General features: G+C 41.5%; 1 protein-coding gene across 6 annotated transcripts; it reads left to right on the forward strand.

The window, feature by feature from the left end:
* LOC123762577 (HAUS augmin-like complex subunit 8) lies at positions 1 to 23,156 on the forward strand. 6 transcript variants are annotated; one of them, XM_045749148.2, is made up of 11 exons: positions 1 to 127; positions 2,883 to 3,023; positions 3,355 to 3,463; positions 4,930 to 5,160; positions 6,752 to 7,006; positions 8,898 to 9,066; positions 14,862 to 14,996; positions 18,606 to 18,750; positions 19,465 to 19,581; positions 20,683 to 20,821; positions 22,545 to 23,156. In XM_045749148.2, the coding sequence occupies exons 2-11, from the start codon at positions 2,915 to 2,917 to the stop codon at positions 22,645 to 22,647; spliced, it is 1,512 nt and encodes a 503-aa protein (XP_045605104.2). In that variant the 5' UTR covers positions 1 to 127; positions 2,883 to 2,914; the 3' UTR covers positions 22,648 to 23,156. The 6 variants fall into 6 exon arrangements, with proteins under 6 accessions (XP_045605104.2, XP_045605105.2, XP_045605112.1 ...); XM_045749149.2 differs by lacking the exon at positions 1 to 127 and adding an exon at positions 229 to 359; XM_045749150.2 differs by lacking the exon at positions 1 to 127 and adding an exon at positions 568 to 628.
* Positions 23,157 to 25,085: the final 1,929 nt, after the last annotated feature.

Below are 25,085 nucleotides of genomic sequence, written 5' to 3' on the forward strand. Positions count from 1 at the left end.
TCTCAGTGAACAAAGTTGTTATCCGAAACTGTCGTCGACGCCCTGACCAGTCCCCTGTGTGTTGTACCCGGTGGCGCGCACTATGAGAGAAGACCAGAGAAGGGAACATCATATCTGCTTATAGAGAGTATACCAACAGTTTTTCAGACTTTTTTTCACTGTGTTTTATGTGGGTTCTGAAGCTTAGTCTCTTGTCAATGTAAAGACGAAGGAACTTATAGTATTTATTGCTAATACTGTCTTATCTGAAACTAGAAATGCAGTTGTGTTTTGCCAATGAGTAACTGCACGTGTGTTGTGACTGGAGTCGGAACATACAGATGTTTGCCCAACATAGAACCTATTGTAGTCTTTACAAGGTATTTTAAAAATGACACAATTCTCACTACGAGGGCTGTTTCTAACTAATAACTTACCAACAGTATTCCCGTAACTAAACAATACCTGTATACACCTACCCTTCACACCCAACTTTGTGCTGAAATGTGCACAAGTCTCCAAACTTGATAAATTAATTGCAGGTGACTATCATCATTAATTGCACTTCAACTCATTACGACCGGTAGAGGTTGGTTGGTGAGGCGCAGGCAGTGATCTGGTGCAGTGTAGACCGTTGACTGTGGTACTGGTACAGTGTCCTTCAGGTGTTGTGTGAGGTGGCTCCCCCTGTTGCACGTAGAGGGTACACTGTAGTGTTGGGTGTAGTACTGTGGTAGAGGGTACACTGTAGTGTTGGGTGTAGTACTGTGGTAGAGGGTACACTGTAGTGTTGGGTGTAGTACTGTGGTACTACAGTAAACTTCTGGCGTTCCGCGAGCGCTATGTCATGGGTTCGTATCCTGGCCGGGGAGGATTTACTGGGCGCAATTCCTTAACTGTAGCCTCTGTTTAACGCAACAGTAAAATGTGTACTTGGTTGTAACAACGATTCTTCGCGGCGGGGATCGTATTCCAGGGACCTGCCCGAAACGCTACGCGTACTAGTAGCTGTACAAGAATGTAACAACTCTTGTATATATCTCCAAAGAAAAAAAAAAAAATATGAAGTGTTGGGGATTTTCAGCCATAATTGCCAACTGCCAAAATGGTGTTTTAAAATCTACCTGTTAAAGTTCATAAAGGCAAATGGGGAGGGCCTTTGACAAGTCGATGTCTTCCTATCTTCGTTGAGGCCACTGATTTATCCGAGGGCCACTATTAGCCGCCCTCGGGTAAATTAGGTAAATTGTTCAATTTAAGATTTTATCGATATTTGACAGTCTGTTCCCAAAAAATTTTTGTTTCCCTGTGCCCGAGCACTCTGGGTTAGGGTGTGGTACACTGGCATGAAACAAAGCTTGTTTTCTAATCATAAAAACTATTTATAACGGTAGGTTATTGTGTTAGCCTAGGTTGGGTTAGGATAGGTTTGGTTTTGCTAGGTTAGATTGGGTTTGGTTAGGCAAGATTAGATTTGCCTAAAAAGCTAAGTTAGGTTGGGGTTGACTAGGTTTGGTTGGGTTAGGTTAGGTTAGGTTGCGTTGGGTTAGGTTAGGTTTGACTAGTTTAGGTTGGGTAAGATTAGGTTCATGTTGGGCTAGATAAGGTTGGTCAGTATGGCAGAGTAAAGTCGAATTCTGTGAAGTAAAATAAGCAGTTATCTTTATCATATAAAATTACATAAAATACCATTTATTAGAGTAGGTTCAATAAGCAAGAAAGTTATTAATTCCAACCACTCATTTATCAACATAGTGTTACAATACAGTGGGGGGCCTTGATTTACGATGGTAATCCATTCCCAGAAACGTATCGTAAGTCGAAACAATTTTTCCCCATAAGAAATAAAGGGAATTGAATTAATCCGTTCCACACCCTCAAAAATATTAACTTAAAAATACATTTTATACTGCATACAATTTCTTTCTCTAACTACAATACAGTACAGATGTTTATCTTACCTTTATGGAGGACTCTTGATGGCATATGGAAGATGGTGAAGAGGGGGAGGAGAAGTGTTACTGTTTGGAAGGGGAGTCTCCTTCCATTATAACATCAGGCAGTGAGGACTTCTCTGGGGTACACACACACTGGCACGTTTTGCCTGGATACGACTAGGACCTGCTCCTGGCTCAATGCTTGATTTTTTCACTAGAAATCATTCCATTGAAGATTGTTTTTCCCTTCTTTCCAACACTTGTCTGTAGTGAGGCATCACATTGTCATTAAAAAGATCAATGCAATGGGCTGTTACAGCTTTATCTGGGTGATTCTTTTCAGCAAAACTTTGCAGTCCTTCCCATACTGCACACACTTTCATAATTAATGAGGAAGGGACATCCTCTAATGCTGCTGCCTCCTCCTCCTCTGAAGATTTATTGTACTGCCTAGCTAGTTCAACAACACGAGTACAGTACCATTTTTATGCTTGTGTATGATCTCTTGCTTTTCTTCTATGGTCATTCTTACATGTGTTTTCATATGTTGAACCTTACCACTGACACGATATGGGACCCATGGCATGATATATAATAATCGGTTTTATGTTCAAAAAGCAAAAAATCGCCACAAACACGGAATTTCTTATAGTTGTGATCGTCACTAAGCGGGCAGCTCTAGTAAACTGAGGCAGGTCGGCCTGCGAGACTAGGAACCATGCGCTCGGTCGACCCAAACGTGTACCAACAAATATCGTTAGTCGACGACACTATCGTAAGTCGAGTCGCATTTTTCGATCAAATTTACATTGTGACTCGAAATTATCGTAAGTCGAGGTGCCACTGTATTTTTGAGCCTTGGTCTGTTCAGAAATAACATTGGAGGTTCAGCAACCAATGCATTAAATTTGTTCAACAGCTATTTAAAAATTAAGAAAAATTGCTAACAATATTTTTCTCTTCCAGTCTTGCCTATAGGAGTACCTTCACTGATCATTATGAATACATTTGAAAATGTGCCAATTGGCACTTCAGAAGCTGAAGAGGAGGATAATACCACGAGTCCTGTTTGTCTCGTTGTAACATCTGGAGCCTCGCACAACTCGGGTAAAAGGATCGTTGTCTTTAGCAGCTCCTCTCGATGTAACACCATAAATGGTTGTATTTAATATTTCGCATACGAGAGTCGGTACACAGGATATTGGCAACGCCAGGCTGTCGCCCCTTAACATTTAACAAATCTCGCCTATCGAGTGTTAATTGTCACAGGTTGAGTGGAGGCTGATAATTGGGTAATTGGATTATTGGAGCCATGAACATAGTGATTGTCTTGCATATATACAGTATCGGGAAAAAATATCATAACTGCATGAAACTTTTATAGTGGTTAATGATGAAGTATTAATAAACTAATTTTTAAGAATCCCATATTTTTCAGATGTGAGCCAATCGGCAACAGACTTGTCAAGTAAACGTGACGGCAAACAGGCAGTCAAATATAAAAGTGGCAGTGCAAGTGGAAATGCTTCTAACATGATTAATGTTGGGTAATTTATAATACACAACTGTATCTGTTTTATTCTTGTACTGTACTTGCCTAGTTGTGCTTGTAGGAGTTGAGCTTTGGCTCTTTGGTCTCGCCTCTCTACTGTCAATCAACTAGTGTACTGTACAGGTTCCTGTATTGAACGTGGAATGAAACATGTTCTTGCATATCTTATTATTGTCTTCTTTTCAATTCTTAATATTAACCCTTATAACCTGAAGATATAATGGGTCTTAAATTCACTACTGTATTGTAGTTGTGCAGTATTTTTGGATTGCCAGTCATTAGATAATAAAGTACAGGTACTATATACATGAGTCTTTCTAATTTGCATATCTTAAGTCTGCAATAATCCCTAGTCCATACCTTTGGTCTTAAAACAAAAAACAGCTGGGCATTATGTACAATACATAATTAAGGACTTGTAAACCCTGCATATTCTAAATGCACACACAAATAATATACTCACATGAAATGTACTGTACTCTAAATATTTATTTATATATATTTTTACACTTCATGCATTGCTGTAGTAAACTGCACAGAGGCTACTCACTGCCTCGGGTGAAAGGAAATGTGCCCAAACATTTGTCCTGCCACAGGAATTGAACTCGGGCCCTTTCAACAGGACTCGCTTCCACCATATTTCTTTCCCTCTGTCTCTGCCACTGATTTGAGTACTTACCTATTAGTGACTACAGGGAAGTGAGGTCTAGCCCACTGTGCCCTGCCTGCAACTCTTGTTGTACCTGTTGCATTATAATTGGCCCATATTTACATTAAAGTCCTTTGTCGAATCCGGCCTTAAAGTTGTGGACGGAAGTGGATTCGGCAACTTCCAGTGCATTCCACATGTTGACTACCCTTACAGGGCACAAGTATTCTATATACAGTATTTCTTTGACTTATTTGCATTTCCAACTTCCATCTGTGCCTTGTCCTATTTTCTCTCAATTTAAGAATGGCTCGTCTTGTTTATTCCCTTCAGTATCTTGTTTGTTGTGCTCATTTCTTCTGTTTCTTCTGTTGTTCAAGTGTAGCTAGTGAATAAAGAGCTGCCTGTGGGTAAATATAGCCAGTAGATAAAGAGCAACCTGTGGGGTCAAATGTTCTGTAAATATTGAAATGAGATATTCCCAATCTAAAAATAGTCTGTACTGTTGTCCACAATGGTTCTGGTCCTACCCAGTGCTGATTAGGATTCCTAAAAAGGGTTCTCTAGCTTGGCCCTCTCTCCTTCAATGGAGGTCTTTTGGATTATGTATAGTGACTTGCCTGGTCCCTTTACTAAACCCTATTTATATTTTTGTGATGATTACAGGCCTTTAATATCCCAAGTGAAAATGTGCAATAATACCATGTTGAAATATTTGTAATGATTTTAAATTAAAGTACTGTATATGAACTAGTATTTACATATAAAGTATTATATTTATATTCCAATCTATTGTTTTCATTTTCCAACAGCAAGGAAAAGTTCCGAACAAAACAACCACTGAGCAAAGTGGTTCAGTCTCGATTTAGGACTGCAACTACTACTTTAAGGGACAACAGTGGTGGAAGTAATAGCAGCAGCAGCAGCAATAAATCCAGCAATTCTGGCTATAGTGGGCCAGAAAAGAATGCTCTTAACAGTACTATGGTCACTGGCACATCTAATTCAGGGAGGAAGCCGATTCAGAAGCAAAAACCTGTGAGGTAAGGAAACCATTTCTTTTATTGATAGAATTATAAAATCTAGGTAATTGTTAAGGGTCTGGTCTTGCTAGTTTTTTCTGATAAGAATGAAATGCCAGTAAGTAGTACACTATATTATGTCTTCATACTATTCTTTAATTTTGGGGACTGCTGAATTACATTTTTCACTTGTTCATATTCTTGCATTTGCTCGTTCACTTGGGCTGGACGGCACAGCGATAGGCTTCCTTTATGTAAGTCGGTGTAAAATCCCCGACCGTCCAAGTGGCTGGACACCATTTCTTTTCCCGTCCCAAATCCTTATCCTGATCCCTTCCAAGTGCTATATACTGTAGTTGTAATGGCTTGGCATTTTCTCCTCATATCTGCCTTCCCCTTTCTTGCACTTGAGTAATTACTTGGCAAAGCACTCTTATCATATTTTTGTTTTAAAGTGAAAACAAGTACAGGGGTACCTTGGTTAAGAGATTAATCCGTTCCTGGAGACAGCTCGTAATCCGAAAACTCGTAAACCGAGGTTAATTTTCCTGTAAAAAATAATGGGAAATGAATTAATTTGTTCCCGACTACCCAAAAACCTCACTTCAAACTAAATTTTATACCCAATTCATCTAAATCTACACTACAAAACTATGTTCAAGTTATTACTTATCCTTGCTGATAACTGCTGTTGGCGTATGGACGATGGTGAAGAGGGGGGAGGAGGAGAGGTGTTACTATTTGGAAGATGAGTCCCCTTCCATTATAACATCGGGAAGTGAGGACCTCTCTGGGGTGCACTCTGGCATGTTTTGCCTGCATACCACTAGGTCCTGGTTGTGGCTCACTTGTTTATTTGTTAACCAATTTCATTCTATCTTCACATAGTTAGGGAAACGTATGCATTCTCCAGGATGTAAAGGTTACAACAAAATCAGATAATAAACAAAGGAGAAAAATAACTAAATTCTTAAGAAAAAAAATTTCCCTCAAAAAATATTTTTGGGACATTGATGAAAGTAACATATATTAACATTGGACTACGTATTTATATAATATATAACAAAATAAAGCATAATAACATAGTTATTCATTATTTTTTGTGTTGTGTGTTACTCAGCACTGCTATGAAGGCACCAACTGCATATCAACTCTGTGGACACTTCTTACTACTATTTTTCTTCTTTGAGTGTCGGACAGGTGCTTGCATCTCTTTATTACTGCATTATCCCTCGGTTCCAATTAATAGCTGTTCTCCTTTTCAACAAAACGTTCTTATTTTTTTTAAATTTGTCTAAAATCAATTTCTGAAAATATTTTGATGAGTTTCATGACACAGAAGCCAATAAGTTGGAGATTTGTTTAATATTTTTAAGTTATTTTTACATAATATGAATATTTTTCGCTTCCTGGTCCTCCCAATATGCGCGGTTTAAGGGTTAATGTGCTGATGTAGCTGCTACAGTGTCAAAGATGTGTGTTACTTTTATGATTACTTATTTTCAGTTATATTATTCAAACACTTCAAAACGGCTTAGCCATTTCGTATTTTTAATAAGGTTTGCACTATAATAAGTGGTGCATTATGGATTCAGCTTAATTTTTTTCTTAGATTAACACAAGTAACAAAACCCAAGGCAACTGGTCCCACTAGTCGGTCATCGAAGTTGCTGAACGTAGCTGGAACAGTAGGTCACACTTCTGGTTTGCAGCAAGGAGCTTTGCCACAAATTAGTCAGAGAGAGGCATGCAAGTATTCAGTGATGTCTCCGATGCAAGCTAGCAATGCCAAATTTCATTCGACTGTTTTAGATGCCACCATGCTGTCAGATGTAACAGGCATAAAGGATTGCGATAATGTCTTCAGGTAAGTTCATATATTTTACTGGTTTAAACTGTTGTACAGTATTTTTAGATGTACTGTATATCACTATCAAGTAACTCCTATTATAGATTTGCTTTGTCCATTTACAAGGCTCATCGTAAACACCTACTGTACATTCAGTGCATCCTCCCAAATTGGGACCTTCCTATAATGTATCTCTCTATACAATAAAACAAATTTGCACATCAGATTTTCCTTCCAAAATTTGCGTTTCTTAAAAATGTCCGAATTCTAGACAGGAACGTATTGAAGTCCAGATCATCAGTTTATCATGTAAAATAATTTCTATCAAATTGTATCTTTTTTAATTTTAAATTAAATAAATTTAACAGGCAGACAGTATGGTTGTCGAACAGGAAGGTCCTGTGTAATAAATCTTAGTTTCTATGGTTCTATGATAAGAACATAAGAATGAAGGTAACTGCAAAAGCAAACGAACGGAAGCTTGGTTTGTCCAGTTTTCACCAGAGCTGTTATAGCTATTAGAGCTATGTTATGTTAGAGCTATTATAGCTGTTCAGCATACTTATGTCAACAAGATGGAAAAACACTTTTTTCATCCACTTCAATGTTTTCTGCACACACTCGACAGTGCCCATCATCATGTCAGATTTATCAACCAAACGCATGTTGATATTATAATCAAGAACACAATCTGGCTTGTATACTGGCTCTTGCATTACTCGGTTTACCTTGCCACTATTCACCATTGTACCATCATGAATGGTTGTCAGCATGTTCACTTCTCTCTTGTCTTTCCACCTAACTGAGAGTATTTGATCACATTTTCTTAGCTGGCAGTCACCAACTTCAAGTTTATGGTCAAACACTGGCATTTCCCTTCTTCCTGGCTTTACTGTGCCAACGAATCTGGTTCTATTTTCAATCAAGAACCTAGCTAGCAAGGGACTTGTATAGTAGTTATCTGTGTATAAAATGTGGCCCTTGTTCATCCATGGTGCCATCAGTGACTTCACCACACTACCTGAGAAACCATGTTGGTCGTTACCGGGAATGTCTACATTGCTAGCAGAATACAGAATCATGTGTAACACGTATCCTGTTTCACAGTCACAAAGAACAAAGAATTTAAATCCAAATCTGTTTCGTTTGGAGGGAATATACTGCTTGAAGGCAACACATCCTTTGAAAAGCATAAGGGATTCGTCAATAACCAGCTTCTGTGCGGGTACATAAAAAATCTCTGAACTTTCCAATCACTTTATTCATATAGTGCCTGACTTGCCAAAGTCTATCATCCTCTGTCCGGTTCTCATTACTTGCAAAATGAAGACACCTGAGGAGTCTGAAACCTATCGGGACATATATTTACCAAAGAAAGGTGTTGGAATAGTCTGGTCTTTGCTCCAATAATCAGTGATAGCGTGTTTGACACAATGCTTCAACATACATACATATTGCTAAAAATACATACATTTCACCTATAGTGGTGTTTTTCCAACGCTGCAATCGTGAATATTCTGCCATCTCTTTTCCAATGAGATGAGCCACATGAAGGTTCATTTGGTGTACAATATATTCCATGAGCAGCTCATCATAAAATGCTGTAAAATAATCCATTTCACACATGTCCTCTCCATTATCAGGGAAAAGCTCTGTAATCCCAACGTCTTTATTGTCAAAGGCAGGAATTAGAGGAATAAAATCGTCACCATCACTCCACACAAGTACACCTTTGGCTTGCAGGACTCGCAGAATGTTATCCTCTTTATTATATTTTGTGACTTACAACCTAGTGTACTTATTAGGTTGCTGATGAATTCAGAACTTTTATTAATTTTTAACTCGAGTAGAATGATTAGTTTAATTCTTACATTGTGAATGGAAATTTGTGTAGTGATGTTATTCTCAGCACAACAATGATTGGGGGGTTGGCTCCTGGTAGTAACAAGTTGGATCTTACTGGAGCTGCTCTTCCCGAGCTTCCTGACATATCTGCTATCAAGTTGGATGGTAACAGTAGTAGAAATAGAAGTGGAGATACGACTGTTTTATCATCTGTCAGTGAGAATGATTTATTGGTGAGTTTTGTTTTATTAATTTTTTGTTTAAACTATTGGTAAGAATCAGGTTTCAGGATATCCAATAGATTCAGTGTCTTGGCGGGGCAGGTAATATGGCGGTACCCTCCTTCCCAACTGATGTTTCTTTGACTTACTGCAGTACCCCCTTTGTAGTCTGCTTCCATTTCTTCATCTTCACGGTGTTCTTTCAGTAACTGCTATTTCTAATTCTTATTTTTTCTGTGGGGAGCCCCGTCGGCTCCCTGGAGCTATCGGACTGATATGCAATATATTAGTCTGGGGCATCAGTTAATGGAGTTGCAGCCTACAGGGGACCAAGATCCAGAACCTGGCCCCCTTCAAACAGAGGCAGAACTCCCCCAACACCCAAGGAAACAATCAAAAGTCATACACTGCCGCCGCATCGCTCGTCTATGCAGCCCTCCCCTCCCTGGGAGGGGGAGGGGGGAGCTCCGGACCCCTGTGCCAGCTACTCGCACCCCAGTTCGTTGGCTGATGCGATCTGGGGCGGTCATCAACTCTGGCCTCGATTTCTTGGGGTTTCGCATACCTTTTTTCTCTAGTGCTTTGCCTCTCGCTCTTCTCCAGTCCATGTCCCGTAACTCCTGGGGGTGTTCTGGATTGCTGTTATGGGGTGGACGCTGGGTTTTCCCTACGTATGGGTGTGGGGCTTCTCCTTCGCCCCCTACCCTTTTCGATTCCTGCTTGTGGGGCTCTGCCTTCTTCCACTGGCGGTGCTCCCGGAATCTTCTCGGCTATGTTGTCGTGACACGTTCGTGCCTACGTTCTGCAGGTGAGTTTATGCGGTCTGGCTTCTCTTTCGGCCAGGAGCTGGTTGGAGATTTTTGGATACGATTATACGAACGTCAGAACACGGGTGCCTGCATCAGGCTTATTGGGCCATACGAGGTGGCTCCTATTTATACCCATCCAGTCCCACACTTAGGCATGTCCAGCCCATGCTCGAGTTTAGATAGGGGCCCTACCTCCACCAGGTTACGAGGTACAATGGTGGGGGTATATATTATGGGGGCAAGTGTTCCTGTCTGGATGTTCTGAGTTTTCATGCTGTGGATGCGTGTTGGGGATTGGTTGTGGGTTTTTGTTTGGCCCTTCAGTGCTTCTTCTTGGGGCCTTCCTTGTTCATCTGGGTTAATGGTTACAAGGGGGTCACTGCCCCATTTTTCGTGGTCTTATCTGGGTCACTTTCCTTTCACATCTTGCAGTGCCTGGCTTAGCCCTTCCAAGTACATTGGATTCTCTGTATTGTACTTGCCTTGTTGTACTTCCTTAGTTGTGTTTGCGGGAGTTGAGCTCTGGCTTTTTGGTCCCACTTCTCACCTGTCATAAGCTCCTGTGCAGGTTCCTGGGCCTGCTGGACTCTGTCATACCTGTGCTTGAAGCTGTGTGTGTTGTCATCCTCCACCACATCGCTTCCTCATGTGTTTCACTTATCTACTACTGACACTGCAATACTTCTTTCCTGTGTCTCTTTGGCTCATTTGGGCTCTCCTTCCACCAATGTCTCCCTGGTGCGTGTGCCCCTGGGGTCCCGCAGTCGGTCTTTTTCTCCCTTATCACTTCCTTTGGGAATCTTAAATGTGGTGATCATACCATCGTCGCTCGTATTCCTGGGTTCGGGTACTGGTCTGGTGGCGTACCTTTGCACCTTTGACACATCCTTTGTGTTGGGATGTGTCACACAACTGTGTTGTTGGCGTGACTTATTGGGCCATGACCTGCGGCTCTGTGTTGTTGGTCGTGTCCCGTTCATTGCCGTTTTGCTACTTGCCTTCTTCGTTCCTCGTCTTCCTTCTATGCTCTTGTCCTGGCCGGTGGTGCTGGGGCTTTTCTTCTGGTCTTGTGTTTTTTCATTTTTTCATTTTATCCTACACATGGTTGTATTTTGTTTGTCCCTTTTGGCTCTCCTATTGCCAGGTTTGGATTCCTGGTTTCCTGCCTTACCCGGCCTGTTGGCATTTTCACGGTCTCTCGGTTCCCTTCTCTAGATTCGCGATCTTCTGGCAGGCTTGCGGGCGTTGGGATGTTTTTCTGTATGGCAGACGTTCCTTCTCTTTTGCCGGCTTGCGTTTCCAGCTATGCTGGCTTAGTGGTCGCACCCGAGATCTACCCGTGGCTCCGCCTTTTCCTAGGCTCGATTGGCCCATGGAGGGCTGGTTCGGTTCTGCCTCGAGTCTCTCACCTTCTGTTGGGTGGCTTCGTTGATGGTGTCCCACCTGCGTGCTTCTTGGCGGCAGTGTGGGGTTTTTGACGGTCCTTCCTTTTCCTTCTGTCCCTTCTTCGGTAGCTGCGTTTAGTGGCATGGTCTTGTCCTTTCTTTTGGTGGTTTGGGACTGTCATCATGTCCCATACTGTCGTCTCATATCGTGTGGCACTGGCGGAGCCACTTCAGCTTGCTTTTGGTATTGTTGTTACTTCTGCGCCGTTTCGCAAGCTGTCTCGTGCATTGTTTCCCCTCTGGCCTACTCTTGCACCGCCTGAGCCGTCCTGGTCATTGGACAGAGTGCTCTTTTCTTTCTTCTCCTCGGTTTGTTGTGGCCCCTTCGGTTCAGGATTGTTCTCCAAGGCTCCTTTTATGTTGCCATTGGCCTCTGTGGGGTCGGGTTGGGAAGCTTCATGCTCTCCTCCGGCACAGGAGTTTCTGCTCTTTTGGTCTTTGTGGTGGTTTTGTTCGTCTGCAGCCGTCTCCTTTTTTCTGGCGAGGAATGAGGCTGCTGCTTTCCGGAAGGGTCCCCTGGGTTGTTGATGCTTGGTTGGTTGGGCTGGGGGTGCATCATGTTTTGTGTCCGGTGGCAGCTGTTTGCCGTCAAATGTGCACCACGGCTTCTGTGTCTGGGGACGCGCTTTGGGTTGATCCGGTTTCCCTTTTTTCCTGTTCGCGGGTGCGGGGTCTCCCTGGTCGTCCAGAGTTCATAAGGCTAGCCAGCCTGTGGTCTATCCCCGAGCCCATGACATTAGCAAGTTCGCTGCTATTGCTGCCGTCTTTGGCACCATGTTCTGGGCTAACATTCGGGCACGGGGCTTTTGGCGGTCGAACAGGGTCCTGGCTGCTCATTTTCCTCGTGCATGTCCCTGGGCCTAATCGGGCCCGTGTCGTTTTGGGTCAGCAGTTGCCGCCAGTTGTCTCAACTTAGAGTTATGGAGTGGGCAACGACTGCCTTCTGGGTAAGTCCCAAGTTTTTTCTATAGTTAGGTAGTTAGTTACCTCCGTTAACGTTAGGTAGTTAGCTCCGGGGAGCCGAAGGGGCTCCCCCTAGAAAACCAGCGTTGAATGTAATGAAATGCCATTTTCTGGGCGAGACCCGGAGGCTCCCCGGCATCCCTCCCTCCCCCGGTCGGCGTTTTTTTTTTGTGTTTTGACATCCAGCCTCAGAACTGACGGGTGGATAGCCGACGTGAGGGGTCTGGGGGCTCCTCTTTCCTCCTTTCGGGGAGGCGGGGGGGAGCTGCTCAGACAGCGGCGTGGCGACATGTGACATCATGATCGTTTGCTTGTTTCTTATAGGGGAGTTCTATCCACTTGTTCGGCTTTTGTTAGCAATAATTTCACCAGAATAGGGGTTTGTTTTGAGACGCTTACCTTTCTGGGTGCCTGACCCGGTCGATGGCAGACATAGAATGCTTCCAACCACACGGGGGTTTCTATAGGCCATTGCTCTCCTTGCCTCTCTGAGGGAGCCAGGTTCTGGTTCGTGGTCCTTGGTAGGCCCACAGAACTCCATACACATGACTAATGCCAAAGTCTGACATTAGCATATCAGCCTAGTAAGCTCCAGGGAGCCTCCGGGGTCTCACTCAGAAAATGGTGTTTCATTATCTTCAATGCTTTTTTCTTTTTTTTCTTTTTTATATGTACAGTACATTGTTAATGGAAATAGTGTGGAAATTTGCCTATTTTCTCATTGGAAATAAGAAAATTTCAAAATATCACTATCCTGGTTTGAGGTGGGGTAATAATAGCTACTTTTTAGGCATAAACAATTATGAAATAACACTTATTTCCTGGTGGCACCAAAAATTGTTACATTGTATGATAATTTTCTTTTTATATAATTTGACTAATATTTTTAGTAACCTAATGGAAGAATGCATCAAGTTCAGATATAAGAGAACTAGACTTCAAAGATCGAGATTCAGCGAGATCTATAAATGGCATATGGGAGACAGCTTTATCTGTTAACTCAAAAGTGTGCTTAATGAGAAAAACCATATTAGTCTGGGCTTAAAACATTTTAATGTCGGTCATGAACACTGCAGCAATACAACTGATCGTGAATTTGAGTGACTAAGGACACAGCAGACAGGTTTAGTAGATCTGCAGAACATTTCCCCACCCATATTTTTGATCAGTTAGTATTAAATGATAGTACTGTATAAGAATAATTTAATTTAAAAATGTTTGCAAAATGTTGCATGCAGTTAACGCTTATTGTACATAGTGATTTATAAACACTGAATTTATACACAATTCAGCATTTATTTTCCCAATATGATAACTTTTTTAGTGTGTACTAATACAGTGGCACCTCGATTAATGAGCGGCTCTATTTACGAGCATTTCCAGTAACGAGCGAGCCACTCGCAGCAAATTTGTCTATTGACGAGCTTCACCTCTATTAATGAGCAAAACCACATGGTGCTTCCTAGCGTCTCGCGGGTTTTCGCAAATTCTCGGACGCCTCCGATGCTAATGTTGTTGTTGTGCCGCACACGACAAGTATCCCTCTGGATTTATTTGAGCTTTTCTCTGGGTTTTTTGTGGTTTTGTGACTGCAATTTGTAACGCACGATGTCGCCAAAGAAGCTGCTTGCTAAAGACAGTGTTGGGAAGGGGAAGAAAGCGACAATTACCGTGGAAGTGAAGAAGGAAATCATAGCAAAGCACGAGCGTAGTGTGAGTGTGATTGATCTCGTCAGGGAGTATGGCAGGTCCTCGTCAACGATTTGTACCATTCTGAAGAGGAAGGAACAATTTAAGACGCTTGAGGTGGCTAAAGGAGTTACCAAGGTTAACAAGAAACGTCCAAAAATCCTAGAAGAGGTTGAAAAGCTACTGCTAGTCTGGATGAATGAAAGGCAATTGCATGGCGATAGTGTCTCTGAAGCTCTTGTCTGTGCAAAGGCCAAGAAGTTGTATGTGGACCTTGTCAGGAAGACACCAGGTGCGTCGAGATATTGAAGATATCATAAGTCGAGAAGATAGTCGAGATATGAAGAGGAGGAGATGGCAAGGCCACGGCTTAAGGCAAGCCGTGGATGGTTTGAGAAATTTAGGAAGAGGAGCGGTATCCACAGTGTTGTGCGACATGGGGAGGCTGCCAGCTCTGATAAAGCTGCTGCTGAGAAATTTGTACCAGAGTTCCAGGAATTTGTTGCTGAAAAGGAGTTCTTGCCCCAACAAGTTTTTAATTGTGACGAGACTGGCCTGTTTTGGAAGAAAATGATGAAGAGGACCTACATCACACAGGAGGAACAATCTTTGCCTGGCCACAAACCGATGAAGGATCGGCTTACTCATGTGCTCTGCACTAATGCAAGTGGAGATTGCAAGGTCAAGCCGCTTGCTTGACTTGACTGTGAGAATATGTGAATATGTGAGAGGATGTGTGCCCTCGATAAAAGCCAAATGTGTATGAATACATTCTGGCTTCCTGTTCCCCGATGCAATGAATTAGAATTATATGATAACTATATTTTAATTTTTCATTACCATATTAATATTTAAACTTGTGTACTATATTTCTGTATATATAATAAATGTTTCTTGATAGCAAAACAGTAGTAGTGGCAATTTGCAAGAGGTGACTGCTGAAGAAATAGAGCAGGAATATTTTAGGGTTCTACAATGGGCCTACATTAATGTCTGCAGTGAAGATGCTTTCAAGATTCAACTAAGAGATGCGCAGGTATGTCTTTAGTTTTGTTTTTTTAGTTTATATTTTCATGTGGTTTACTAAAATATTGTACACAATGCACAAACAGTCATGAGCTTTCTGCAAGATGCTAAAGTAAATTGCTCGGTAACAAAGATGTATCTGCCAACATTTCATTAATAAGAATAAACTAAAGTCAGATTTTGCAGATTTCCTTAAGCTGACCACAAACCATTTTCATTATCATACATCCATAACTAAATTTAATATCTCGGAATCTTAGATACTTTGACACAACTGTGCGACACAACTACGGATGTTTTTGTCAATTATTCATGAACTGTACTGTAATTACATAAGTATAACTGCTTAAATAGTTACAGGATGAGAGGTATGTTCATGGTGTCCCATCTTTCTAGTACTCTTATGACGCTTTGAAACTACTGACAGTTTTGGCATCACTTAACTTGTTCCAACCATCTACCACTCTGTTTGTAAAAGTGATCTTCCAAAATTTTGTTTCAGCCCAGAGCTATCTAGGCTGAAATGTATATCATTAGACTTTGGCATCAGTGTGAATGGAGTTCTAGGCCTACCGGGGATCATGAGCCAGAACCTGGCCCCCCTCAGAGAGGCACGAGGAGCAATGGTCTATAGAATTGCACATGGGATTTGGAGCATTCTATGTCTGCCATCGACCCGGCTATGCACCCAGAAAGGTAAGCGCCTCAAAACAAACCCCTATTCTGGGGTTTGTTTCGAGGCGCTTAAACGACTAAAATAGACTAACGAGTGGGCAGAACTCCCAAAATGAAAACGAGCAAATGAGCATGACGTCACACGTGCCGTGCCGCATGTCTGCGCAGCTCCCCCCCCCCCTCCCCGGGAGGGGAAAGAGAGAGGTTATCTTGAGGTTATCTTGAGATGATATCGGGGCTTAGTGTCTCCCGCGGCCCGGTCCTCAACCAAGCCTCCTTTTTGTTACACACCCCCAGGAAGCAGCCCGTAGCAGCTGTCTAACTCTCGGGTACAAATACCTATTTACTGCTAGGTAACAGGGGCATCAGGGTGAAAGAAACTGCCAATTTGTTTCCGCCTTCACTGGGGATCGAACCCGGAACCTCAGGACTACGAATCCGAAGCACTGTCCACTCGGCTGTCAGGCCATCAAAGCCAAAGTGGGAGCCGCAGACACACCGCGCCGGCGATCCACCCTCCAGTTCTTGATATGATATACAGTTCTTGGCTGATGTGATTGTGGCTTGGTCGTGTGACTCCAGCTCCAGATTCTCTGTTGTGCTGTGCCTTGGGTCCAGTACTGCTCTTACGGTGGCGTGCGAGCTGGAAGTATTACTCGCAGGTACTTGGACTGCCTGTGCTTAGGGTTGCCTTCCCCGAGTGCCCTGTAAGTACTGCCCTTGGGGATTGGGGTTATCTTCCCAAAGTCATCTTGGGGGGGGGGGGGGTCTACCTCTATTGGTCTTTTGCTGCTCAGTGTTTGACCGGCCCGAGTGTGTTGGGGGGGGGGGGTTCCTTCCTTGTTTACCTTGGGGTAAGTGGTAGTTTTTCACTGGTAGGGGTGCAGGGTACTGCGCAGCTAGTTTTCACCTATAACAGCGGCCGGCTCTGTTCCTCCTGCGTACGCTGTCCTCTTGCAAGGTTTTTCTTTTCATTTTTGTTTCTTCCTGGTGGGGGGGGTCTGTCTTTGTAATTACCTAAGTGTAATTACCTAAGTGTAGTTACAGGATGAGAGCTATGCTCATGGTATCCCATCTCCCCAGCACTGTCATATAATGCTTTGACATTACTGACGGTTTTGGCCTCCACCACCTTCTCACTTAACTTGTTCCAACCGTTTACCACTCTATTTACAAAAGTGAATTTTCAAATATTTCTTCGGCAGCTTTGTTTTGTTAGTTTAAATCTATGAGCTCTTGTTCTTGAAGTTCCGGGTCTCAGGAATTCTTCCCTATCAATTTTATCGATTCCTGTTACTATTTTGAACGTAGTGATCATATCACCTCTTTTTCTTCTATCTTCTAGTTTTTGCATATTTAATGCCTCTAACCTTTCCTCGTAGCTCTTGTCCTTCAGTTCTGGGAGCCACTTGGTGGCATGTCTTTGCACCTTTTCCAGTTTGTTTATGTGCTTCTTAAGATACCTGTATGGGCACCATACAACCGATGCATATTCCAGCTTTGGTCTAACAAAAGTCGTGAACAATTTCTTCAGTATTTCTCCATCCATGTATTTAAAAGCAATTCTGAGGTTAGAAAGTGTAGCATAGGCTCCTCGCACAATGTTCTTAATGTGGTCCTCAGGGGGACAGTTTTCTATCTAGAACCAACCCTAGATCCATTTCTTTGTCAGAATTCTTTAAAGATTTCTCGCATAATTTATAGGTTGTGTGGGGTCTATGTTCTCCAATTCCACATTCCATAACGGCATTTATTCACATTAAATTCCATTTGCCAAGTGGTGCCCCATATACTTACTTTGTCCAGGTCATCTTGAAGGGCATGACAATCATCTAAGTTTCTTATCCTTCTTATTATCTTAGCATCATCAGCAAACATGTTCATATAATTCTGTATACCAACTGGTAGATCATTTATGTAGACAATAAATATCACTGGTGCAAGAACTGAACCCTGTGGTACTCCATTTGACATTTCTCCAGTCCGATACATTGCCTCTGATTACTGCCCTCATTTTTCTATGTCGGAAAATTTCACCATCCATGTATTTAAAAGAAATATCAGCAATATCTGAAATTGGAAAGCATGGCATAGTGCCCATTTTTCCTTTTTCATAGGTAGATAGCTTCAGGGGGCCACAGTGGCTCTCCCCAGAAAACCAGTGTTGAATGTAATGAAATGCCAATTTCTGGGTGATCCCCTGGTGGCGCTCTTACACACGCTTCTTCCCTCTAGGTTGTTAAGAGGTCAGTTACATTTACTATAGAACTGAGGTTGGGGTATTCGGCTGACTGTGAGCTACCTCTTTCCTCTCCCCCTCCCCCACTATGGTTGGGGAAGCAAATGAGCTTGCAGTAATTTGAAGAGATTTTGATTGTTTAAATTGTTGGTTTTAGAGGATGCAGTCTCTATTCAAGCCAACAGTGGTCTATTTTGCCTTGCCGAGTTTCTGGTTGCTTTCTCAGTGGTGGCGTAAATAGATAGTGGAACCTCGATTTAACAAATGCCATTCGGTGAATCTCTGGTTGGAATGCACACCTTCCAGGCTGGAGATTTACTCGCCCAATTTGACGAACAAGAGTTCTTTCTGTAAAGCTTCCTCAATAGTACTGGCCCAACTGGGCTGTGGTGGATATGTAGGCCTTTAGGTAGCTCCCAGCAACAGCCTGTTGAACCAAGCTCTCGCAAGTCAAACCTGGCCCCAGGCTGGGCTTGGGGAGTAGAACAGCCCCCAGAACCCCATCCAGGTACATATGAGTGACTTTACAATGCTATATTTCATCATCATTATCATTATTAACCCTTTTTCTATCTTTCATGAGGTTGGAGATATATCATATATTTTAGTTTATAATAGTTTCTCCATCATTGTCATTAATACCTAATCAATTTATGAAGTATTTGTGCAGTGTTAATTACCCAGCATTTTTTCTATTCACTATAGATTCAGATGATGTTTCTGGAGCAACTAATTGGCGAAAAGCAATTAAAGTTAAGTGATCGAATTCAAATGAAAGATCACCTCCTCCATCAGCAGAGAGTTAGTGAAACTCTCAAAATTCAAAGTGATGTACTGCAGCCTCTAATTGGTTAGTAAGTGTTTGACAGCATAAAATTTCCTTTTATGATATCACATAATATATTAAAATAGGAAACCCACGATGAAAAAACCCAGTGTTTCAGGCCCCTTGTTCATGCACTGATTGGCTGGGGATTTTAGTTCCCCAGCATAATTGCTTCTTTCTTCGGGGATTATTGGTTTTTTACTATCCTGTACCCCTTGTCACTCTTTTGTGTGTTATTCTTTGTAGTGTTTTAACATCAGGGAGCTACTGATGGAGCCTTCCAGAAAATTAGCATTGAATGTAATGAAGTGCCTCTCCTGTGGGTCCTCAGTGGCCTCTTAGCTTCTCCCATCCCCTTTCAGGTGTGTTGGTATGCCTTTGGTTAGCTCTTGACTGAACCTTTAGTACTCTTACTACCATCAGCAGTGATGCCAAGATAGTGTTGCATAAAGTGCCTCAAAAAACGTATTGAATAAAATACAGTTGCCTACTTCAGGAGATTTTATTGAAGTGATAGCACCTATTTATAAGTACAGATGTAAAATGATTGTGTGGTATGAAAGTGAATAATCAAGAATTTGATGAGTAGAAATGGAAAGAATGAAAAGCAAGTGTTTTGTTATGAGAATAGTCCAAGGAATGAAATTGTGCAGAGTGGAATGCATTTTATTATAAATAGAAGTTTATATAATTAAACTTAGGAAGTACAGTAATTAATATTTAGTTCTCTTTCTCAAGATGCTCTACCAGCATGTGAAGAAGCCGAGACAGTATTGAGTCGAGAATTGGAGAAAAGCCTACACCAGGTTAAAGTGGACAATCTCCATGTTCCCGAGAACCATAAAAAGTACAGAGGCAAGTCATTTAAAATATTGGTTTTAAACAGAATTATCAATAATATGTAAAAATACAAATTAGCAAATGGGATGTAATATAAGCTTGCATTTTATACTGCTTTAATTGAAGGTACAGTAAGGTTGCCTTCTTACTTTCCCCTAACAAGGATCGGGAGGTGGGGTGAATGAGACGGCACTAATTTAATGAAGTTTCTATTGTTTGTTTACAGTGTTCGGGTGTAACACCATAAATGCGTTTATTTGATATTTTTCATAAAGCAAGAGTCAAGTCACACAGTATATCGGTGGCGCCAGTTTGTCGGCTCTTGGCAATTAACACTTATCGCGCGCAGAGCGTGTGCGCCGCAGACTTTGACGTTATGCTCCCGGCTGTGCGGTAGAGCATGTGGTGACACAAATGTGTGTGTACTCATTTCAGTTTTCTCACCTTAATTCTTGTGCTATTTCGTACGTTTTGGTATCATTGTGTTCCCAATAGAATTCCCTACAGGAGTATATGCATATAATGTCCAAAAGCCTGGCAGGACTCCCCACAGCAAAGCCTGAAGTCGGCCCGTGAATGAGCACCAATTGGTACACAGCAACCAAATGTGTATACTCATTCAGTACACTTTCGCGCTCCGGGCATGGCACAGGCACAGCACAGACAATTCTGGAGCCAGAGTCGTACGATCGCAAAGGTCTCGCATCGCCCACAGAACTGAAGGGTGGATAGCTGGCATGGGGGTCAGGGGCTCCCCCTTTCCCCTCCTGAAGAGGCAGACATAGAATGCTTCCAACCACACTGGGGTTTCTATAGGCCGTTGCTCCTCGTGCCTCTCCGAAGGGGGGTGCCAGGATCTGGCTCGTGGTCCCCGGTAGGCCTAGAACTCCATTCGCTTTGATGCCAGGGTTTAATACATTCATATCAACCTGGATAGCTCCGGGGAGCCTCAGGATCTCGCCCAGAAAATGGCGTTTCATTATATTCAACGCTGTTTTTTTTTTTTTTATACTAGTATGGATGTCCTGTACTTTCATTCTCAGCATTAGGGCAGTCCAAATATTGTAAACTTAATTTTTTTTTAAATTTTCAATCAATTGTAAATTTTTTTCTCAGATCAAATTTTGGAAACCCTTGGCACACAAATCTCCTTGCTGCGTGAACTTGAAAGTTTGGTGGAGCCAGACACTCATCAGTTGAATTCCATCATCTCTGTGTTTGATGAATTGCAGAACAAAATAAAGCATATTCAACAGTAAGTGATAATTCTGAGTGTTTGATTATTAATTTACTATTTATATTGAAAATCAATACAGATTTCAAGCGGTTAATACTTTCACCCTTTAATACTAGCCTCCAAATATGACACCCCCCTAGTGCGCAGGAAATAAATTATCTTGAAAAATTCTTTTGTTTTTTAAAGTGTCAAAAACCCTGCCCTCGGTATGGGTATGTCAAAAAAATTTCGAAATTGTACTTACTTTGGCTGCTATGGGATCCGTAAGTTGGCGAGTGACGTCATCATTCCCCGTTCGCCTGTGATGTACGCTCCCGGGGCGGGGCGCACGAGTTGCCGCGAATATATTTTCGTGGCGATGTGGTGACGTCATGCTCGTTTGCTCTTTTTGTTTGGGGAGTTCTGTCCACTAGTTTGGCTTTCAGTAGCAATTTCTTAACCAGAATAGGGGGTTTGTTTTAGGGCGCTTGCCTTTCTGGGTACCTGACCCGGTCGATGGCAGACAGAATGCTTCCAACCACATGGAGAGTTTCTATAGGCCATTGCTCCTGGTGGTCCCTGGTTTTTTTTTTTTTTTTTTTTTTTGCACCTCTATTTTCTTAGCTTGAATCTGTGTCATCTTGTTCATGGAGTTGCTGGTTTCAGGAATTCCTCCTTGTCAATTTGGTCTATTCATGAGAGTATTTTGTAATTGGTGATCATATCACCTCTCTCATCTTCTAGTTTTAGCTTGTTTAGTGCCTCTTAATCTATTCCTCGTAACTCTTGTTTTTCATTTCTTGATGCCATTTTGTAGGATGCTATTCCACCTTTTCCAGTTTATGTAAGTGGGTGGGTGTTGATGTAAAATAATGTAATGCACAAATTTTGAACACAACAATTTTCAGAAATGTGCAAGGTGTCATGTCAATACAGTACTTTTAAGGGTGAATGGCAGAATAGTTTGTCTCAGAGAAAAGCACACTTAAACATGCATGTGATATGACAGCAGTGAAAATACTTACTTGGAGAAATGCTGATCCCATGATACTGTGGTGAAGGGTATGATTGATTGGCAAGTGGATAATGGAAGGCAAGTTTCAAGGAAGCAAGTTGGGTCATGAGTACAAAAGGGGAGTATGTATTTGCCGATTACTATACAACATTCAAGAGCGAAATGTAGAGTAACTAAAATGTATCTGGTTAATTATGTTACTGGTGTGGAGTATTACACAAACTAGTGAGATAAATGCTTTATGGTATGATAGTGGGAATAGCATTTGACTTCAAAGGATTTCCAAAAGATTGGTGATCCTGCAGGTTGAAAACTGAACAGGAAGTACCAAAAAAAATAAGGGAACATGATTACAGCTAAAGATGCTATATATGAAAAAGACTAGTGCAGAAGACAGTAGCTAAATAGACAGGTAATGTGAAAACCTTGTTGTACAGCAAGAGGCATGATAGGAAAATTATTTGGGATATTGGGGATTAGGATGGGAGAATGTTAACTGGTATGGAAGAAGTTATTATATTATGACATTGATGTGTGGATATGATGAAATTAAAATATAAATCTGGCAGACTATGGGTGATGTGTAAGCAAGATTAAACACTGGAAAATAATAGAGAACAGAATGGAATGATCATTAAAGTTTCTCTAAAACCTGTTATGTTTGTATAAGGTAACTAAGACATGACTGGCATGTGCTATAAATGAAAATAATTTAATGCCAAAGGTTTTAATTTTATTTTTTTGCAGGTGTGAATATGATGTACATCAGTTAGCAAGACTTGCTGTGCAGGAAGCATCTTTGCAAATAGGTGCTAGGCAAGTAAACATCTCGGCATTGAATCAAATTTGAAATCAACATCCCGTATAGATTTTGACATATGGTACAGTATTTACAAAATAATTCTGTTTGAGAAGTCCCCCAAATAAAGGGACAAATCTTGTAGGTATTAAAATGCAATTTAAAGGATCTATAAAGACACTAAACCCTTTGATTTTTTTGTTTTTGTTTTTTAGAGCTATGGAACTTAGTCTTGAGAAGTCCAACTAATCAATCTGTTGGGTGAAATTTACTGATAAAGTATCGTGTTAGATGAATAATTACAAAATAAAATCAACCTAATTATAGGAGTAATGGCACTATTAGTAATTTGTATTTTTATGAATTGATACTGTAATTGGTTTTGATTAGATGTGATGTTAAATATATTTGTAATAATTTAGAATAAAGGCCTATAACCTAGTGACCAAATTACAAAAATTACTGAACTGAACATAACTTAAAGGTAAAATTATATTTGTTTTATTATAAACATGGATTACAGTATGTGATTCAAAAGATTATTAAAATGTATTAATATGTGGCATTTTTAAATTATATACCTGTACATATACAAGCATTTTTCTACCTGGATTGTAACTATCTGGATGTGGTTCTAAGGGTTGTTCTACTTCCCAAGGGGCCAAACTTGACTTGTAGAGCTTGGTCTAACAGGCTGTTGCTTGGAACAGCCCACAGTCCCACGTATCCAATGCAGCCTAGTTGGTCTGACACTGTTGCAGAAAACTGTCCAGTTTTTTCTTGAAGACTTCCACTTTCGTTCCGGCAATATATCTTAAACTTGCTGAGAAGATAATGAATAACCGTGGATCTCTGATGTTTATAGTGTTCTGAATGTGCCTACGGTAGCTTTACCCTTCACTAGGTCTGTTCTGCATTTCCCTCCATATTGTTCACTTCAGTATATTATCTTACTGTGCAAATTTGGGACCTGACCCTCCAGCACCTTTAGTGTATGTATCATTTGATACCACTTTCGTCACCTTTCTAGAAGGTACATTTTGAGAGCTTTGAGACGATCCCAATAATTTAGTATTTTATGTCTGTGTATACTGTGTGTGTTCTCTCTACTCCCTTTATTTCGGCAGTCTGTCATGCTCTGAAGGGAATAGTGACAGCAAGGTGGGACAGCACCAGTGACTTGAATAGTATGAGCATTGTGATGGGATCTGTGGATTTGAAGGTTCTCGTAACCTATCCTATCATTTTTCTAGCTGATGCTATATTTGTTTGGTTATGCTCCTAAACGTTAAGTTGTCAGACATCATTATTCCGAGATTCTTTACATGTTGCTTTCCTACTATGGGCAGATTTAATTGTGCTTTTTACCCTGTGTTTTGTTTAAGGTCTTCATTTCTGGGGGGGATCCCCATCTGCTCCCTGGAGCTATACCAGACAGATATGCTAATGTCAGACTTTGGCATCAGTCATGTGTATGGAGTTCTTAGGGCCTACTGGGGACCACGGCCAGAACCTGGCCCCCTCAGAGAGCCAAGGGGAGCAATGGCCTATAGAAACCCTCATGTGGTTGGAAGCATTCTATGTCTGCCTCTCCAGGAGGGGAAAGAGGGCGCCCCAGACCCCCGTGCCGGCTATCCACCCTTCAGTTCTGTTGCTGATGCGAGGCTGTTGCGATCGTACGACTCTGGCTCCAGAATTGTCTGTGCTGTGCCTTGTGGTGTTTCTCGCCGGCGCCCGGGATCGAACCCGGGACCACAGGATCATGCGTCCAGTGTTCTGTCCGCTCAGCCACCGGCCCCCTGTAACAAGTGGATTTGGCATCAACAAGTATTTTTGTTGTTCCAATAACATAAATAACAGATGTCTATCATATTACAGTATATTTTTGGTTTTGTTTAGTTTAGTTTAATTAGGATAATAAAAAGCTATTAAACACTGATTTTAGAAATGATTTATTAATCTGAAACTTTCAAAGTCATGGGTCACTGAACTATGACGACACAGACGAAGGAAAACCAAGTGAGGTTTACAGTACAGAGTTCCCTTATCTGTCCATCCTCAGTCACCTTGTTTCATCACAGAAAATGTCTGTAAAGACATTTTACCACATGTAGCTAGCTAATCACGCTTCAGCCTTTAAATTAATTTACAAAAGATACGTGTGTCACAAATTGGTGAACGAAAATTATGGACACTTAGTCATTCATTTGTGTGGACCATTCTGGCTGGTGTTTGGTTCATATGGTTCACTTGTTGTGTGGTCCACTTAATTGTGTGATCCAACTTGTCTTATGAAGGAATTATTAATTGTAATTGTGATAGAATGAGTTTTCCACAACTCTGTGTACTCTGTCCCAACATATTAAGCTTGTGGACCACTTGTGGACCACTCGTGCGGTCCACTTGTGTGATCGAACTTGTCATATGAGGGAATTATTAATTGTAATCTGTGATAGAATGGGAAAGTTTCCCACCGGTCTTTGAACTCT

Source organism: Procambarus clarkii, chromosome 27 (assembly GCF_040958095.1).
Source record: "Procambarus clarkii isolate CNS0578487 chromosome 27, FALCON_Pclarkii_2.0, whole genome shotgun sequence".
In the NCBI taxonomy this organism is placed as follows: domain Eukaryota; kingdom Metazoa; phylum Arthropoda; class Malacostraca; order Decapoda; family Cambaridae; genus Procambarus; species Procambarus clarkii.